This window comes from Euwallacea fornicatus, chromosome 4 (genome assembly GCF_040115645.1).
Source record: "Euwallacea fornicatus isolate EFF26 chromosome 4, ASM4011564v1, whole genome shotgun sequence".
NCBI classification, from domain to species: domain Eukaryota; kingdom Metazoa; phylum Arthropoda; class Insecta; order Coleoptera; family Curculionidae; genus Euwallacea; species Euwallacea fornicatus.
Window position 1 is genome coordinate 4,198,869 of NC_089544.1, and position 20,613 is coordinate 4,219,481.

At 32.9% G+C, this 20,613-nt stretch overlaps 2 protein-coding genes across 7 annotated transcripts in view; one reads left to right on the top strand and one right to left on the bottom strand.

Moving 5' to 3' along the window:
* for (cGMP-dependent protein kinase for) overlaps nucleotides 1-20,613 on the bottom strand; it is a 132,049-nt gene that overhangs the window by 3,456 nt on the left and 107,980 nt on the right. For all 6 annotated transcript variants that reach the window (XM_066281809.1, XM_066281811.1, XM_066281810.1 and 3 more), the window contains 4 exons: nucleotides 5,082-5,301; nucleotides 2,620-2,856; nucleotides 1,311-1,457; nucleotides 61-307 (listed from right to left, as the gene is read on the bottom strand). In XM_066281809.1, coding sequence (XP_066137906.1) covers nucleotides 61-307; nucleotides 1,311-1,457; nucleotides 2,620-2,856; nucleotides 5,082-5,301 — 851 coding nt within the window. The remainder of the gene's footprint in view (nucleotides 1-60; nucleotides 308-1,310; nucleotides 1,458-2,619; nucleotides 2,857-5,081; nucleotides 5,302-20,613) is intronic.
* Drgx (Dorsal root ganglia homeobox) overlaps nucleotides 6,855-20,613 on the top strand; it is a 190,060-nt gene continuing 176,301 nt past the window's right edge. Inside the window, exon 1 of the mRNA XM_066281851.1 lies at nucleotides 6,855-6,873. The gene's annotated coding sequence lies outside the window, so the exon portion shown is untranslated. The remainder of the gene's footprint in view (nucleotides 6,874-20,613) is intronic.

Sequence of the window (20,613 nt, forward strand, 5' to 3'; positions counted from 1 at the left end):
GTAGACAAATTCTAATGATCTATAATTGATATTGACTAGCGATTTCAACTCAGCACTCACCCTAAATGTCTTATAGAGCTTGACAATAAAATCACAGTTAGCTTCTCCCATAATCTCCTTTTCGGACATGATGTGTTGCTGTTGCCGGGTTTCCACAATTTGAGATTTCTTCATCTGCTTCAAGGCGTAGGACTTGTTTGGTTTCCCATTAATCTGGACTAGTTCCACTCTTCCAAAGCCGCCTACACCCAGGGTAGCCAATATTTTAAGCTCGTCCAGACGAACGGTGGAGAATTCTTCGTTAAGGCTAGTAAATTTAAATTTTAATTAATTTTAAAATTTCATTACAATTAATTTGCAGATATTCAGGGTGGCTCAAGATTAATTCAATTACTACTACAGTAAAAAAGAACAATCAGTAGGATACATTCTCTAGGAGAATGGAATGCCAATTGCTTGAAGTTATCAAATCAAGAGTTGTTAGGTACCGATAGTTCCTTTTACTATGATCTTAGTTTAACCATTTAATTAATCCACATCAATAAGTCATGATAGTTTGGTGTATGAATCGCACTTAAAACATACATGCAACTATTTTTTAATTCCTAATAGCAGCAGAAAATGTAGGGAAAATAAGGAGAAATGGTTTTCACTTTCAATTACTAACCGAACTATTTGATTTTCTCGTTTCTGTGAAGTTTATGCAGTCGAAGATTCTCAATTTTAAAATTAATATAATATTAGTAAGTACCTATATCAAAGGCTAACTGGGGTTTACTAAAAGTGCTGAAGAAAAATACTTACAGAAGATGCTAATCCTGGAAAAGCAAGTAAAAGATAAATTACGTGAGAAAATATAATTAGAAAGAATCACAGAAACCATTTTCCCAATAATAATATATTAATCATATTAAATACTTATTGTAAATGCCATTGGTTTAATCAAAGGAAATATGGTCTCTGGATACCTATTTTTAGTAATTAATACCCATTTGACAAACGTATTTCATAAAGACTGTCACGAGTTTGGTTGGATTAAACCGTAAAATTTTGAAGACATATTAAAACATCCATTAATCTTAACGGTAGTGTAACGTTCAATTAATCACGGTCCATGAATTTGAAAGGTACTTATCCGACATGTTTGGTTAGTAAACTTAATAGAGTGTAAATATCATCTTCCTACCAAAGGCTTATTAATTTTGCTAATAAATTTGGCGCAACATATGAAAATTTATCATTAGCGACAAATTAGTCACAACCAAATGAATAAGGAGCTCAAATGATAAATATTGATCATTTTTACTTACCGTCGTCGATCATCAAGATCGTCGATATATTTAGTTCTTACTTCATCCAAATTTGATATGAGTTGGAGATATGTGTCTCGGTCTATTACGAGACATGTTACTCCTTCTAAGTCGTCCACTATAATGTTGGCCGTCCTCAAATCATCACTAGAACGAAAATCTTCAATCAAAAAATGGTAAATAATGTTTTTAGGTTGTTTCAATTAATATAGATGAAGAAATTGTCGTATGAAATTTTTCTTTTGGAATAGTTACTACTGCCTTGACGTAAGGCTTAAGGTCAAATTATTAATGTAGGGCAATAACAAATCTAATTTAAAGAGTAGAAATCTTATGAAATGCACCTCTCTGGGCATTTAGCGACCGAATCCTGGTTAATTTGAGAGGAATATTCTCAAAATTTCCAGCCCATAAATATCGGACTGAAATTATGAGAACGGTTGCTTAAACTCGGTCTAGAACTATCTAACTGAAAACTTAGAAAAATCATTGATGTCTCCTTTTTGTTACATTTTTGGATGATAAGTAGTTCTTTATCGGAAATTAGTTTTAATAGTAGTTGTTTTTCATTGAGAAATTGTTAATTTTTGATAGCGATAATAGTCTTACTGTAATACCAAATTAATTAGCACTTCTGCTACAAGAGACTTTTCATTATCCGAATATATTATTATTACATTAATAAATTAAATATTCTCACGATACAACAGTGTTATCTGCATAATTGTCTTATGGGTCAGTAGTCACTGATAACCTTTTAGTTATTAAAGAAATATTTATGTATGTAAGATCAAATATTTCACCATTCACAATGAAATCACTATATCGTTCTAGTTTCGTAGACTAAGTGACCTTATTTAGGTTTTTGTATTGTGATTCTTTGTTTGATACTCAACTTGACACTTTGAAAATTGCCATTATCTGAAACTATGAGGGATTTTTTTTTATTATTGCGAACAGATGAGGGTAATTACTTACCTACATACCTGAAATGCTGCACTCTTCGCGAATTAGTTATCGGTTATTACTTTTAGCTTATTTACGGAATGTGCAAAACTTTAAAAATAATCAAGACGGGATTTATTTTCTGCAATCGTTATTCATTTCACGACTTGCTGAAATACCAAGAAGTTTTTTTAACACAAACTGAACTTAATAACGATGAGAAGGTATTTTCAGTCTTCATCGAGACTGAATCGACGGCAACGCATTACAGGACAACTAATTAAAATTGAATAAAATAAGGTTAAAATATTGAAGAGCAATCAACTTAAAAAAAAAAACGAATAATTTTTTCTGAAGATCTTACCCATGCAGAGCCTTCTCTCCGAAAAAGTCTCCCTTAGTCAAAGCTCTGATAAACTTTTCTTCAGTTGAGTCCTTCTTCTTGATGGTCACCTTGACTTTGCCTTTGCTAATAATGAAAAACGTGTCACCTCGGTTTCCTTGGCGAATGATGTAGTCTCCATTGGCGTAGTAGCATTCTTCCAGGACGTCCGATATTTTTATCAGCGTTTCCTCTGGCAAGTCTTTGAATATAGGAACACTGAAAATTAGAGTTCTCATTATTTCAGTTCTATGATTCTCAATCATGGGGAAATTCACAACAACCTTTTAGGTGAAAAAATGCGAATTCACATCGATGATGTTTGGAGAATAATTTTCAAATTAATGAAAGGTATACTAGATAGCTACCAGGCGGCTCATGTAGGGGGACCGCTGAATTTTTCTGCTTTTGTCAAATATGTTACATTTTTTTCAAGTGTATCTAAATATAACTTTCAAAAAAATAGGTCAGTTTTAAAAAGTGTGGAGAAGTTACTGGAAAAATTCAAAATTGTTTTTTTTATCTCTCAACTACCTTTTAGAAACACCCGGTGTAAAGTGTTCCGTTAAAGAAAAATTCTACACAATTTGATACAATGTGAGAAATTTGATAAGACTGGTGCATATACACATGAGAAAAAATGATATTCTTACGACATTGAACAATTTTTATAGACCTAGACTTTGTTGTTGTATTCGGTGCACATTCTCAGATACCGGTACTAACCAAATTAATGCTTCTCATAATTATAACTTGCAAGCTCAATCAAAATACTTAGTATTTTATAATTTAAGTATTTAACAAAGCGTTTAAAGCACGCGCGACATGTTGCAAAACACAACGCGGAGCGGAAGCGTTATGAGATAATTCAAGAAGTGTTATGAATTTGTCAAAGTGTTTAAATATGCCGGAATAAAATTATGTAATAGTTTCCTTACCAACCATATATACATCATAATGATCGTATTATACACGCTCCACCGTGCTGTAATCGACAATTACGATGAATGCATAATAAAAATATCGATATTATGTTATTAATTAATGCATGGGGCAAAAATTTTGGTATATTACATAATCTGCTTTCAAGGCTAGGACGTATTTCAGCTGCCTCACTATCAGTTCGGAAAAATGTGGTTTAGTCGCATTTAACATTAAAGATAATTGGGACGTGACTGTGTCGTACATCATTACGTGAGTTTATGCACCTTTTCTTCGTATCTGAATAAATATGGAAATTGTATTTCCTTAAGATTTGGATAGAGAAAATTTCGGTACTGAACACTAAACAGAAACTAATAATTATTTTTCACTTTTAAAAAACATTACCTGATGTGTTGACTGACTGTGACATACACTTTTTGTATTTTCTTTTTTTATTAGAGGAATAACAGGTTAATGATGACATGTACATATATGGCTCATTATTTACCTAGTTAGCTATTGGGCCACAAAGTCTTCATTATCTTCATTGTTGCTTTTTTTATGGTTGACAAGTAGTATTCCAATATTGAGGGTATAAAGTCCCAAGGGAAGATCAACGATACGTTATCTTTTTGCTTTTTTTCTGTCTTGATTTGGTTTGAATTCTATGCCGTTTTCGACACCTTAACTAATCAAAATGTGTCTTAATTTGAACTTGTTTCCTAAGAGACTATAGTTGCTGCGCATGCAGAAAGCGGTTACTATGGTCAATGATGGTTTTTGGGGAAACAATATTAAAAATTTCATTTTTGGCATGCCCAAACACTAAATCCGTAATTCTTCTTCACGTCGAAAATCATTAAAGCCCTTGCGGTCGTCCGCGGCGCGTCGTCTTTTGTGACATGTCGTACGTACTTTAAGGACTCTTTTGTACACTTATATTATAAAATACTATTTTAATTAACACAAACCTAACAATATTTTTATTAAAAAACAAAACATAATTACTGCAGCCTTTTCAACTTGATATATCGACGTTTAATCTGTCCCCATAATCTCTTCCATTTTATATACAGTAAATGAGTGATAGCCGATAACATATCTGGGTGTTCACTGCTACACACGTCTTGCTAAGGAGACTAACCGAACTGAACTAATCCGAACTACGTCAACAAATACATATGAACATTTCTAATCAGATGAGTCAAATTATATGAAACTCATAGGAGAGTTCAAAGTATAGTCTGGTAGAGAAAGAAACAAACAACCAGGTTGCTTTGTTTCCTTATCTTTAGGTTTTAAAATTTTGACCAGTTTGAGAATAGAGAATTTATTCGATGGTAAATTTGGTTAGTGCATTCCAACACTGCCACTGGTTTAAGTAAATAGAAAAATTGTCTAGTGCTTATTTAAAACCGAGCAATCTCGTTTGACCATTCACTTCTCATCAGATTGGTGTTGAAAGATTAGACCAGCCGAAGAAACAGCATTACTTAGATTCTAAGCCCTTCAGTACCTACCTCTTTAGGAAATCGGTATACTCTGCCTGTCTGATTAAACCGGTCCTCATCATAATAGTTTGGAAGCATTGACGTTCTATGGCCCATAGCTTGCAATTCGTGGCGGCTTTTATAGACGCAGTTCTTTGGCAATTGTATAGTATTGCCAACTCTCCCAGTACTTTCCCTGGCGTAAGAGTACTGAGGAATTTGTCCTCCCTCGATACTTCGACACATCCCTCTGGAAATTAAAGAGAAATACTCGATATAAATCGCTATCCAATAGGTACTGAATATAAATTGTCTTAAGTATGTTTTATAAGTTCGAGGTGCACTGTTCCTTTTTTCTTTTATTTTTTGAGAATAATGCCTCACACACCAGTAGGGACTGGAATTGCATTTACTAGAGAATGATATTCATGTTATTCATTATGATATTTATTTTTTTTAGGTCTAGGTGACAAACCTATCACTTTTCACAACTTACGAAAAATGAGAAAAAGAAACAGTGAATTAAAGTGCATAAGAAGTGAATATTTTAAATTTATGAGATACTTTGAAATTCAGAGAATTTGAATTTCGCTGTTTGGACATGATCAACATCATAATTCCAGAAGGTTGATGTGAGATAAGTGATTCTCGTTCGCTAAATCGACCTTTTTTTAAATTCATTTTCCATGTTGGTGGCTCCTCTAATGGTAGTCTACTTGGTGACTACTCTAATGGTATTTAAAATGTATTTGTTAGTGTTTAATTTATTTTAAAAGACCGAGGTTGATCCCTTGCTCAAACATTAGTAATCAACGGTTATATATCTTCACTGGTCAAGAGGCCACACATCGATTTTTTATTAAGTAAAATATATTAATTTCGTCTGATTTCACGCCTTTTTGGTTACCGATAACGATGCTTGCATTCCTTTTCAATCTTTATCATTAATCATTGAAGACGTAATCACATTTATTTGACCCATGAAATCTTTATTTTTAATGTGGTATTGTTCTTCGTGAATTCTCTTTTTTAAGAGTCTAGAGGATTCGTTAATATACATTTTTTTACATTCGCGAAAAATTTCATATATCCTATCTCAAAAACAATGATATAAATGTGTATTGGGGGTTAGAGTGTAAATAAAATAAAACGATTTAGGAAAGCTTGCTTTGAGACAATAGTTATTTTTGTCATATACATCGTGTCAAAGTATTTTTTTAGAAAATAAATATTACAGTTCCTAATTTGAAGACTTGAAACTACCCCTGGAAGATTGGGGAGGGGGGTAAAGGAGATACATTTAAAACATTTGAACAATTCATATTAAAGGCTGCAATATCACTTGTATATGTATACAGTAATAAGCAGAAGCGTCACCTTGTTTAAACATTCTCTTAGGTGAAGAAGAGATACACAAGTAAGAGTGACAAAATTCTTTTTAACACAGTAAATTTAGCTGAATCACTCTATTATTTTATCCGCTAGTACGCTATACTCGTTAGCGCCAATGTTTCTGGGACACTTTGTATACATTTGGATATTATTTCGTGTGGTATATCGATCGATCACCCTTTATGGTACAACCTGAGTTGTACCTTTGCAATAGGCAGGCTGTAAAGTTTTTTGTATGTTTTTGTGCCGATATAGTTTTTTAGACGATTCAGTCGCGTGTTATCGCGGCGACGATGAAGATGTTTGTCATACGGAATAAAACAATAATCGGGGTTATCGGATGTTTTTGTGTTTCAAAGACTTATGAGGTACGTGACTGGTCCAGGTGATATTTAGTGAGTGAAAGAGGGTGTCATGTAGCTAACGTTTGGTGAGAGAAAAGAGAACAAACAGCAGAGTAATACTTTGGAACTGGTCCCTACCGTGTTTCGTTCATGGGAAATTTCCGGTTACCAGTAAGAATACCCGTATATCTTAAGATAACTAAAAGGACATGTTTCTTTATTGATTTATAACTCTATGTAAATTTCACTTTGTGGGTTGCGACCCACCCTAATTTTAGTTTCGTTACCCTGTCTACGGCATCAAGATAAAATAAGTTAAAAAGCGTTACTGTAATTTTTCCTTTTTTCAATTTGGGCAGTAAAAAATTTACCAGATGATGATCAAGTTGATGATTGATGGTAAAACAAGAATTTGAGTAATTAGTACAAAACAGTCATTTGCTATTAATTTTTAAATTTTTGGTGAACTTGCTGTATACAACAGTTGTTTAGTTTCATTTTACAAGGCGTCGGACTAATTTTTTAAGTCTATAAATTGAGGAAAGAACTTCTCTTTTATTAAAAGTCTAAATTTATGACTTACGAGCCGTCACCACTGCTTGTGATTCGGAAAACTTCTAAAGTGGTGGGAGATACTCCATTTTACCCACGTTTCAAATGTTAAGCACCGATATATTTTTAATTTAAAAAGCAAATGCGTTAACAACACACAAAATAAGTTTTAGTTGCCGTAATGATTGAGATAGTGGCGACTAGTGATCCTCAACGTACGTACTATTAATATACAAGAGTATGGAATCATTATGACTGTTCTACCTCATGACAATTTTGTTTTCACACGATGCAGTAACGCTACGAACCCTTAACCTTTACACGTAATCTTGTTCCGTATTAGATGACGTTAGTTGACCTCATGTTGACCCGAAGAAGTTTGGATTCCGAAGGCACATGGTTAAGTCACGCTTAATTTGCAAGACATTTGTCAGGTCCGCAATTCAACGACTGTAAGACACGTTTTACACGTAATTCCTTCATTTTCCCCGTTAACATGAAAAGTGCAAGACTCCTATTTAGTAATTTAGTAACTTATCGATCGTTTCTAATAACAACATTTTCGCATCAAGACAAATTTTTATTCGGTTAAGCAATAACACTTTCCTAATTAAATATGCAACCAATGTGAATTAGCGATAATGTTAATTTGGCTAGAGATCACCTCAATTTATACAATTTTCACTTATTAAGAGCTTAAAATTAACAACCAATTAATGGCAACGAATGTATAATAATCGGATTTAAATAAAGAAAATTTCATATTAAATCGATTACTTATTCTAATAAAAAATCACTTAAAGACGTGCTTATGCATATTGCTAATAAATTAGGATAATTAATCAAGAAAGGAAATTTAATTTGAAATTTTGTTTCAAAGCTTGATATGCACATTCGGTAGTAGTTTTATAATCGATTGTCAAACTAAAAGTTAGTTTGTTCCATATCAACCTTGTAATTAACGGAATGCAATTCCCAAACTGACTGGAAAGATGAATTTATCCTGCGTATTGGAAAATGTTCCTAACAAACGATTTCTATTTCAATTTTGAAACTTTATGGTTATTTGCAAAATGGCTTAAATTTCAAATAGCTTAATTCTTTCAAGTTTATTTATTGTAGCGAGTGTGCGAATATATTTAATGGCACTGGTTCAAGATAATTTCGTTTACTGGAAAATTATGAAATTATTTTGGATTCTTACGTAATAATGATGCGTTGGCATTTACGCTTTAACCAGAAGTTGCAATGGATTGCAGAATTTAGCGTTAAACTGTTAATGCTCTTTCAACTTTAACTGCGAGCACATTTGCATAGAAACCTCGACAGTGAGTCTTTGTAGTGGTCACGGCTTCTCTGGAAACTAGCTTGATCTTATGGTTAACAGGAAATTAATAATACATAAAACTAACTGAGAACAACGTTCACCCTTTACCAAGGATTTGGAAACCCTTATTAGTGTCCCGGTGAGAAATCTGTCGTCGGTTTGAGAACTTAGGAAATAATTGTTATGTACATAAAACTGACCTGGACTGACCTGAACAATTATAAAAATCATCAAATAGTCTGAAAATTCCCGGTCTCAATAGCCGGAGGATGACAATTATTAATCTGAGACACGTCATGTCTTTAAAAGGTTGATTATGCCTTAGGGCCAAATTATTAATCGACTGTTAACATCAAACTAGTTTATTTTAACGCATAGGCAACGTTTAACACTAAAAGTTTTCGGAATGTCATTTTTGTTGCTGTATGTAACATTTTGCCATTTCGAAAGTGTAAAAATTGAAAGAAAGAGGAAAAGTGATCAAGTTTATGGGAGTGTTCTGAAATCACATAGAATCAATATGGCATTTCAAGTGAAAACAAACTAAAATAAAATGAAATTTGTCGATTCCTCCAAAAAGTGAACTCTCCAGCGAAACGCCAAAAATATAGATTTTCTTGGTTTTGGTCAAAATATTTTTGCTCCTTACAATACCCCTCTACAACGTTTAAATTACGAAAAACCCTTGGAACTAGTTTGATAAACTGTATATCTTTTTAAACCATAGAAGCATAGCAAAATATATTAAACCACTAAATTTTGTCTAAGCTTATAAGTTAATGGTGAGACGTGATGGGTTAAATTGGTTTTCATTTTTGGACTGAGCGGTGCCAAATTATGTAAGAATGGACGTTTCTATTGCAGTTAAGGACAAAAAAAGTTGTAGTCAAGTATAAAAAGTGTTGCTTAACCACAACTTGTGTGTTGTACAACTTGTATTTTGTGTCATTTAGAGAAAGTAAGGTTTTCGTTGTTGCTCAGCGCAATTAAAAACAGTTGTTATTAAATTACGGTTGGAACTGGAAACTGCATTATTGGAACATATTGGTAAGAAGTTCGGTTAATGACACGACCATTCTTTAGATATACAAAACGAGTGTATGTGTAGGTAAGAAACAGAAAAAAGCAACTGTAAATAATTGCATATTCAATCGAGGTCTTCAGTGAGTTGTAACATGTAGGTTATTATTAAGAGAACAACAAAGTAACGCAAAAGCGAAGACTGCGATCTTGATAAAGACGCGCAATGTACTTTTTATGTTAAGGCCCCAAGAATCCAGAGATGGGGCTTGGTTGTGAACAATGCGATATTTATTTTTATATCATCGTAAGTTCTGCCTACACGGCAACAAAAGTTATACCGGATTTAGATGAGCGGTTCAATTTATATACTAGTTAACATACTTTGCATGGTTTAAACTGCAGTGATCAATTAGAGTGTGACGTTTGTTTAATACCACGCCAATCGTGATTTTATTAAAAATAAAACGCATTTCGTTACAGGAGAGACTGCAAGTCATGTTAAGTCAAGAAGTTACACACATAAACTTTGAGAAGTATCAAATTGAAAGAAGCAGCAACAAACAGATATCGCGTCACATTAAACAATTGTTTCGTTACACTCATCATGTCAATATTTGTATATACATCTACCGCATTGTTTATTGTAATAGAGTCCATTATTGTAAAATTTCGCCTTAAACATCTGGTCGACATCATCTAAAGAAGAAAGATGCCTTTGAGGTTTCCTCTATTTTAAGGAAGAGCTTTAGACAGAGTCAATAATCAAATGTAGTCTCTTTTGAATATATCAGGTGCCAATCTTAATAACTGTGAACTCTGTAGACGTCAGTAAATGTTTCTGAATTTGGGAACGCTAAGGAACTTTTCGAATTTTTTGAAAAACTGTTCGATGGCCGAATGTTTTTAAAAATTGCTGGGTGCTTTCCTAATTTTTTTAAATTCTCTATAAGTCCTAGAAAACCTTGGCTACCTTTCAGGACATGACGAAACCCCTCTTAGTCGGCTCTAAAGTTTCTATAATTTTAGTAGCTCCCTTTAAAGTCTGGTTTACAGATTTACGCAACGTATCGTTAAGAACCTAAGCTACGTGAACATTTGGAACCCAATTTGTAGACTTACGTATTTAATCAACATCAGTCCAGGAACAATTTATCCGGAATGACTTAAAAGTTCTTAAAATTTCTTTGGTATCACTTGATTATATAAGAAATTATGAGAAAATACTTGGAATCTTCATTCTAACCCTAATAGAAATCATATTGGAACTTACCACTAACAAAGTTTAAAATTTATATTTTTTTTCTTGAATTATGCGTATGTAGTCAGAAAGTGAAAATTGGAACAGTCACTCGGACCAATAATTGAACGTCCTCCTACACATACGATGTAAATTTATCGTCAACTACGGTCAAAATTCAAGTTTCGCATTACCTAAATTTCTTTTTGAATTCATTTACTGTGAGCTATTTTTTCATGGGTTAATAAAATAACAAAGGGTGTGAAGGAAATAAGGAGACATATTTCCAAGACTGATTTTACATTCGACAATACGAAGTAAACTTAGTTTAAATATGGGTCCGCAAAAACCTCCTAAAGCAGCCACGGCCCTTCGAAGGTGACCCCTAAGAAATGCGGAGTGGCGTACGGAACCAGGGAGAGACACGTTTACAGGAACACGCCGACTAGGAAAGGCTGCTTGTTAAAGCCCTTTGGATTCCCAAATGTTTCCATTAACACGACCGTAATAATAACGCATGTCCGCAAGTTCTTCAAAGGAATAATCTATTTTCTTTAAGTATGTATCAAATGCTGGACCAATACCGACATGATTAAACTACAAAAGTAGCTTAAAAATTACTTAATTTATTGTATGTCTGTCATAACTTTAATTTTTTTACATTTTTGACAGAATAAAATTCTCTCCGGAAAATCATCTTTCATGTCTGTCTACTTAAAATATTAATATGTTGCAAATTCTGTTTTAATTTTTTTTTAATTGATTTAGAACTTGATTTTTTAGATTTTGATGTCGTTTCACATTTTTTATCAAAAAATAATGTTTGTTTTGCTAGTCAATTTCATTAACCAATTGTATCTTTTCATTTTATAATGCTTCCTTTAAAGCGACATAGCTCTTAAACGGTTCGTCTTACGGCAATTTATCAAGAAATCTTTTTCTATGTAATTTTAGAAAAAAAATTACATTTTGATGACAAAGAAATTAAAGGATACAGGAATATATTAAGTAAACGTATCTCGCCAAACGTTCCACACATTATTCTGCGTGCCTTGGGATCCATCTTCAAAACGCCGTAGATTCCTCAGGAGGCTTTTGCGGACCCATCTTCAAATTTTCTTCATATTTTTCAATGCAAAATTAATTCTTAGAATATGTCCCTTTATTTCGTTTGCACCCTGTAAATCAAAATTACTTATTTTCTTTGTACCTTATATGGATCAATGTAAAACTATCTCACGTGCTTTTTTGGAATTTGGATGACGCATTTGAAACATGCATCCAAACTTTCACAGTTTTAGAACGAAAGACATTTATGAAAGAGCTTGATTTTTTCGAAATGTGTAATCATTGACTATTAACCCCGATCTCTGAATCTTTAAGCCGCATAATATATTAAATCTAAATGTCTTCAAGTTGAGAGCATTTCACTCTTATCTATCTAGTCCAATACAGTACAGTTGCAGAGGAACGACTGTCGGTACTCAGCATGCAAAATTGCAAATAACGGCACGTTCGATGATGGTACTTTACGGTTCTGAATTTTTCTCTTGTATGTCCATAAATACGAGTGTTCAATTACGGCGCTTAGATAAATGATGAAAGCGGCATACGATTTACCAGAGGAAGTAAATTATTATCCTCCTTTTGCCTGCATTTATTAGACGATGGGCAGAAAGCATGCAAATTCTTTGCAAACATGCAACAGCCATACTGGTAAAGTAAAAAAATTAGATGATGATGATTATATTATTTTCTTGTTTCGTGTTGGCACTGCAGATAGATTATAGCATGTAATGCTCTTTGGAATGGTTATGTTTCATTTGGTTTACCTACACGCTTGTAATAACGCATGGTTATGGTAGACCTGTTCCTCCAGGTGAGTGCTGCAACAACGTACAGGGCATCCGCTTTCTTTGTTGTAGGGCTTTAACCACGCTTTCGACACTCAAAAATAGTACTAATTTTGTAGATTTTGATACTTTACATTCGATAACGCATCATTTTTCGAAAATAAATTATATCGTGAGTCTTTAAATTGTACCTCACTCTTAACTTTTTAGCATTTTTTTTAAATTTGAAAAACAGCATAAAATAGAACAAAAAATATTATTTTTTGACGTTTGTTTATTTTTCGACTTCAAACATGAGTCGAGTAACGCCTCAAATTAAAGGTCTTTCAAAAGTACATTCAATGGTGTACTGCGAAACACAATCTATCGATTCGTTTTTGAGAAAAATAGGTATATATTCGGTAAAAAATTAAATACAAACTTGGTTAAATAATACGTAAACAGTGAAAAAAATTGCTTGTTAAATAACCATTAAGCAACTTAAAAAAAATAAACAAAGGTCGAAAGATAGAATTATTTTGCCCTATTTAATGCTGTTTTTTAATTAAAAAAAAAACATTTGTTTTTTTTTTTAATATTTAGAGGTGGGGGAGGGAGAGGGGACAATGCACATGTATAGACACACGGTATAGCAAAGTAGCACTATTTTTCTCTACACTATTCCAATCACTATTTTCCAAATTTTAAGTCTCCAACAATTATCGTTGCGGCCGTGTACGTCCTTCATTATTTGAAATATTTGGAATGAATGTATAAACTGAAAAAAACCTATCATAGCATGTTTTACGAGTTCTATCTAGTTTTAAAAACTCTAATATAACAGTTTTTACTATTATTTTATTTCCCTGGTAATTGCAGATTCAGGCATGACAGGGTTAGTGATGATCGCTTCAAAAAGCACCAGGAACTTAAAAAAAAAATTACGTCCCGCTCCCACGGGTTACATAAACAGTACCATTTACTATAACCGTACCAAAATACTTGAGGTAGGGGCAATACACCACATACAATGAAGCATAGAAATAAGTCATTGTCAGCAATGCCATAATGCATTTACATTTCAATACTCATGCATGTATGCAAAATTAATTTTGCAGAACCACGCTGTTACATCAACGGATTACAAATGGAGGAAAAGGCATTCTCGAGATAACAAAGTTCCTTGACAATTGCGTTAATTAATCATACGAATGAACTTTTCACTGAAATAAAGGTGTACTTGTTGATTGCTTTCTTGCACAATTTTAAAGTAGGATTTACGAAATAGTTTCACCTCGAAGTATTAAGCTTTATGCCTTAGTTGCACCATCGCGAACGGTTAAATCTGTACGGTGAAGACGTGCATATTAAGTTCAAACTGTTTTCGTAGGACATAACTGGAATGCCAAATTACTGTATAACAGTGCGTTCCTTGTAATTTCGCAAGACAGTAAAGTAGTTGTTCATGTATGAGGCAATTAGCATTCCTTTTATGTTTGGTACTTGGAGCAGTATCCAAAAAAAAGAGACTTAATTTTGTAACGGGCTTCCATTATGTGATTTTTCCCCACTTTAACGTACATTTTACTTGCACACTGTTGAGTTAGAGATCCCACTTACAGGCTGCAGTTATTATTGTTAGCTTCGCTTAATAAGAATACGTAATTAGATCAATCAAGAAACGGAAATATTTACGACGATAGGACTCATCTGGGTATAATGGCCATGGTCTGTGGGAAGCTGATCTCGGTATTAACTGCCCAGATGTCTGGGATTAATATTACAGGAAATTAAGTAGATTGCTATTAATTTCTTTAAATGTGGTAGAACTAACCAAAGACTAAAAATCTCGAGGAGATAACGACACTCAATTAAATATTTCTCCTACTACTTAAGCAATATGGTAAGTCGGTTTTCTTAAACCAAAGATAATAAAGTTAGGCATTCAATCAAAAAAGTTTATCTGCAAAAAAAAGCACTCTACTTTTATTATGTAACTTGTAGTTTCTGACTTTAGCATGTATTTTATTAAGTAGGTTCACCTTACTTACATATTCATAATCTGCAAGGTTAATTATTTGCAGTTTTCAATGTACTGCACTTTTTTTTTGACCTCGTAGACGTAGAAACTAAGTGCGATTATATAAAGCGAGGCAATAACGATATAGGCATTTTAATCTACCGAGTTAATAACTGAAACATGAACAGAAATTAACGTGTCTCGCACTTTGTTTGAATGAGATGAAACTGTTGCTGCAATACGAAATGATTAAAATTAAAAGAGATATACAAGCGGTAGCGCTATTATCTGTCTGGACGTCTTCCTAATGTGGAAATGAATCTCATTATATAACAAAGCTTAGCCATTTTAGTAAGGCCTAATCGTATAGATTTTAATAAAATTTAGCAGGAGGACGAGGATAGAATTTAGGACTAGTTGCGGTTCTTCATTATCTTTATGAGTAACCTCAAAATTTATAAAAGCATATTTTTCCGTCAAAAAATAGAAAGTTGCTAAATGGAAGCGAAGTCGAAACTTAATCATATCACCTTAAATTAAATGTCCAGTTTCACGGGTATGCTGGAACAATAAGGAATTATTATAATCTCACAAGGGCGTTAAGTCATTAAGTGATTAAGAATGCAACTTTGCCACAGGTAGACCGAAACCGTATCTCACACTTTCCGAGATCCTAAAGGTGAGCACATCAAATTTAGCAGAACCCAACGTTTATCCACATTTGATTGAGATCATAAGTAAATAATTTTCATACTGGCCAAGGTTGTTCTAATGGTATTTATTTATTGGCATCTTTGTTTAAAATTAAATTTTAATTTCTAATCTACACAAACCTCATTGGTTAGAATTTTGACGAATTATAACTTAAATTAACTAAAAACAAGAAAAATAGCAGATTTATAAAAAACGCAAAGTGACAAGTGAGATGGTATAGCTTTTCAATGCGCCAGAACAAGTTTATGCCAAACAGTACTGTTTGGGTACTAAACAACCCATAAATCCCAACGTTCCTCTTTTAAAAAATATTACCGGAACTTTCGTCATGGTTCAGGCCTTGGAACAATAGTTACAAGATTCTGCTAATCGTAGTTAGTGACGCATTTAATGTCTGTCCATTTAAATGATTCAAAGGATGAAACCATTCTTGAGAGGTTAGTTATTCAAGGGAAGTAGATTTAAATTAACATGTGTAACAAAGAGCTTTTTATCAGTTTGCAGACGGAACGTGTGCGTTCGTTTAGAGAAATTGGATGTATTAAAACCTCATGGTAGATAAAGTACCTACTGGGTGAATCCATGAGCGTAACAATGTGTATATTGATGAGCGTATCAATGAGTGTATTGATGAGAATATTAATATATGCATACAATATCTCTGTGTGTGAAAATTCGATACAGGACCACATTATCGAAATTTTTTAGTTTAAATAAACCATGTTATAGGTAATTTGAACGAACATAATAAAACAATTCGCGATGCCTCATTAATAGCACAAATAACCCAATATGTTAATTAAATATGAAACTATAATTGATTCAACTTGTTTGGTTATATAATATTCAAAGCGACTTTATCCTGCTGATCTTAATTAGGTACTAGTAATAAAAACAAGGCATCGGTCAATATTTCTCGAAATGGAATGGGCATGGAAAGTTAAACTAATAAGAACTTAACTGCAGCGGAAATGATTTAGTTTTTCTAGTTTCTGAAATACTATTAGCGATGGAGGGAGCTCGATCATGTCATGTAATTATTTAGTTAAGTTTCGAATTTTCATCGTTTGAGGAAGTTTAGTGTTAAGGTATCATAAAGCTTAATTCATATTACCTAACAACGATATTTTTCCCCACAGCTTGCCCTCCCAACTGCAATGGAGCTTGCAAATTGTAAGGTGATATTGAGTGCCATAGCAAAGATGAAGACAGAGTTTGAATCATGAAAGTTTAATTTCATTTCTATTCTTAATAATAGTACAATCGAAACGTCGTAGGCTAAATTTCGGCATTTTTAATGAACAATTTTATTATAAAATTTGCCACATTACATGAGAACAATGAACAACTGAATTAACAAATAATATTGCTAAGGCACCTTTAACACGTACTGGGTAAGATCTCGTAATTTAACAGCTGGAGGAGCTTGAAGAGATGGGCACTCAAGTGCAAACAGACATATTGCAGGCGGAAATTAAATGCAATCGTCAACTGGCGAAAAAAGACTTAAATATGTCAATAAGCTAATATATAGTAATTATCACACGATTGTGTAATTCCGTCATCGACCACTTACAATATATTATGCATTTAGTTATTTCAATTTGCACAATAAATACTTGACCGAAGTATTTTTTTAAAAATAAATTGCTTATGATGGTCTAATTAGCTATGACATATCGCGCCATACCCTATTTAGATTAATGACACAGTTGTGAAATGTTGAAATCAAATTGGTGGTAAAGTTTTAACTCGTTTTTCGGATATGGTTGAAAAAATGATATTTAGTTTATGAATGAAGCTAACAATAATTAATGCAAAAAAATCTATTATTAATTTAATCTGTGTTCGATCAAAAATTATGAGAATCTGGGGGTGGTAAAACATGAGAATAAGAGGACAGACATCTTAACAATATGACAAATTACTGAACTTATTGTACATTTACCAAGCAAGTGCGAAAAGTAACTTTTCTACACATGACAGAAGTTGCTATGAAGTAAACGCATTTCGGCCAGCATTTTCTGCATCTGCCAAAGTTAAATAACTAAGTTCTATTCGTGTATAAATGAGCATATTTTACCCGCATAATCGGATTTTACACTTTTTCGTAACGGAGCATTATTAATTAATTATTTGTCTATAAACGAAGAGAAGATAGATATTAGATGTGTATAGTATACATGGAAATAAATGAGAAAATAAGAACAAAGGTAAGTATTAAAGATTAATCATCCAGTTTACTAATGGTAATCTCTACAAGTGAAACAGCATACAAGCACTTGCTCACCGTATTCGTCAAAATGAAACATACAGCTCGTAAGTGCATTTTAAGATAAATCAATTTTTTCCCCTGTCCTATAATAATAAGTTTGCTCCTAAAGAACCTATAAGATGTCTAATGAGACTTATCTTGATAAATTACCTAAGGATGTCTTGCGGAGGTTAAACGAGCCACATTTTCTTATATTAAATTCTTGAAGGACAAATTGATAAGCGTCGAGGAAAAGTGATGCAACAGGTGCTCAAAACCTGTTCTTTTGTAGCATTTTAAAGCCAAGTTAGCGACCATAAAGACCTCATGCTGAATTTTACTCTATTGAGGATGTAGAATTTATGGATTTACTAGAATTTCAAATAGTTATTGAAGCTTAAATTGCGTAAAAGAAAGGAAAAACTTTGCATATTAATCATTACAAGGAGCGTTTTCTCAATATGGAATAATTACTAATATGCAGGTATTATAAGGATATGGCAACGGTTTTTTACGCTAAATAATCTCCTTGTGAAAGTTATGAGTAACTATCAAAACGATTAAAAACGTAATAAATCGATATAATAATTACGGCTGCTTAACCATAATCAATTTTCCGATTGAATTGAAAAAAACATAAAAAAAAAATTGGTGAAGACGTGGTGTGGTCAGTCCAAGAAGGTATAAATTTTGCAGAAGGAATAACTCACGACTGGTAAAAGTATATACATATTATCGTACTTTTCACTGTTTTTTGTGAAATTTGCAAAAATACCTATGGATCCAAATTAACAATGTAAAGGACGTAAGGAAAAAATAATCATCCATTATCATCTGAAGCAATTTGTAACATTTACTCAAATTTCTTAAAATCATCATTCGCAATATAACTGAAACAAGCAAAATTTTATTGGTCTATGAGGTAAGAGTAGAGTCCTGCATCTTGTTAGGAGCACATTTTCAACAGTTTTTATCATTTTTTTTTGTTTGAATTTATTTTTATTTTAAATTAAACAGTTAAACAAAATTGGTCTAAAAGCCAAATTAGACTGAAATACTTGCGTTCCTTCCACAATATACCGCGAAGGTCAGTTCAAGGTGAATACAGAAAAACGGAAAACACATATGGCGCCTCCAAATATATATGACGTCAACATTCCAGACATTCCACTACAAAGTATTTAGCATCCGTTAATGGGGATGACCTCTTTAATAAAGCGATAGCTCTGAAGAAAGTCGGTTAATATGTCTCCGTAAGTAAGACAGAGTTTCACAACGTCCAGACGAATGCCAGACAAGGAAGGAATATGTGTAACACACAGAGAGAGACATGATGATAATATTGGGTTCCTTGTCCTACATGTCTCTGTCATTTGTCCCATTATAACCTCAAAATATTTGTTTTAATTTGAATTTAGTTAGAAGATCGTTAATATTAAGTTATTTATAACATACATATCTGAAGTTTAACTCAGGTATTTACTTTTTACTATGTACTATGTTGGAATCATTATTCCTTAATATCATAATAAATAATACTGGTCAATCTTAAGAAACAAACTGAATTACTTTAAGGGAGTGGATGATGGCCTCATTGCATGTTGTGGAAGAGGTTACAAAAACAGAAGAAATAGTGGTAACAGAGCCTGTTGTTGCATTTTCGATTACTGTTGCGAGGGATGTGTGAAAAATGCCATTCTTGAAGCGCAGAAAATCCTTATTTACAGAGAGGACATTAGTTTCAACATGAATTTTCAGTTCGATGTTTGATATAAGTCGAGCTTCCAATAGAACTCATTGAGGAACCGTAAATAAGTAGGTACGAAATCTTTTGTTAAATGAGTTATCTCCAGTTTTGGAGCACTGTCCTCTCGCCTTAAGACGATGTTTTCAGCTTATGTATAATAAGAATGTTCTGCTTAGTACCACATACATTCAAACTCGGTTATACTTAACCTGGGTTAATACGAACGGTTGCCTTTAACGCAATAAATGCCAGGAATAAACAAAGCGTGTATTTAAATATGTGTTATTCTTGCTCGAATATAGCGAACACATTTATAACGACCCACCGATTTTTACGAACGCTTTTCAAGAAAGAATTTTCTGGTCCGATCGGTTATAACAAACTAGTGTTTATTAAAAAGGTCATCTTTAAGAATTTACTAGACGAGTTTTAAGGTATCTTTTTGTCGAGACGATCTCAAAAGTGGGGAATCCCGATTTATTGAACGGTAGTCGATTTTGGACTGCATTAGCTGCATTTTATTAGTGTTCGATAATGAATTGAGTAATTTACAAATCCGTCGATGCCCATTTGGCCTTGCATAAAATTAATATGCATATCTCTAGGTTTAATTCACACCCCTAATCAACCATCCTTCGAGTAGACGCAGTTAGCGTCAGCCAAGGCAAACATACTATATGTATGAACATATTATCTAGAATCGGATATAACGAACGCCTGGCCATAGCTACCAAAATCTCCGGTCTCCTATTGTTCATTATAACCGAGTTCGACTGTAGTTCCTTATCTTGATCACATTAAAAATAATAAATAATACAAAACAATTATGCGATTAATCAGAAATCCACACGAACAAAAATTTTGAAAAAGGATATATTTTTTTTCTAATTTAAATAAATAAATGTACAATTTTCTTGATGAAAACCAGTTACTAAACGGATTTTCTTACGTAACTAGTCACAGAATAAAAGCATATATCTTCATTTTAGAACTTAGTTAACAAGTAAGACCAGTAACAACAATGATTCAACAAATATTCAACCACTTGAATATTACATAATTTTAAATTTTTTAACACGTATTCATTAACACCTTGGTGCACCACAAAACGTATAGTCAC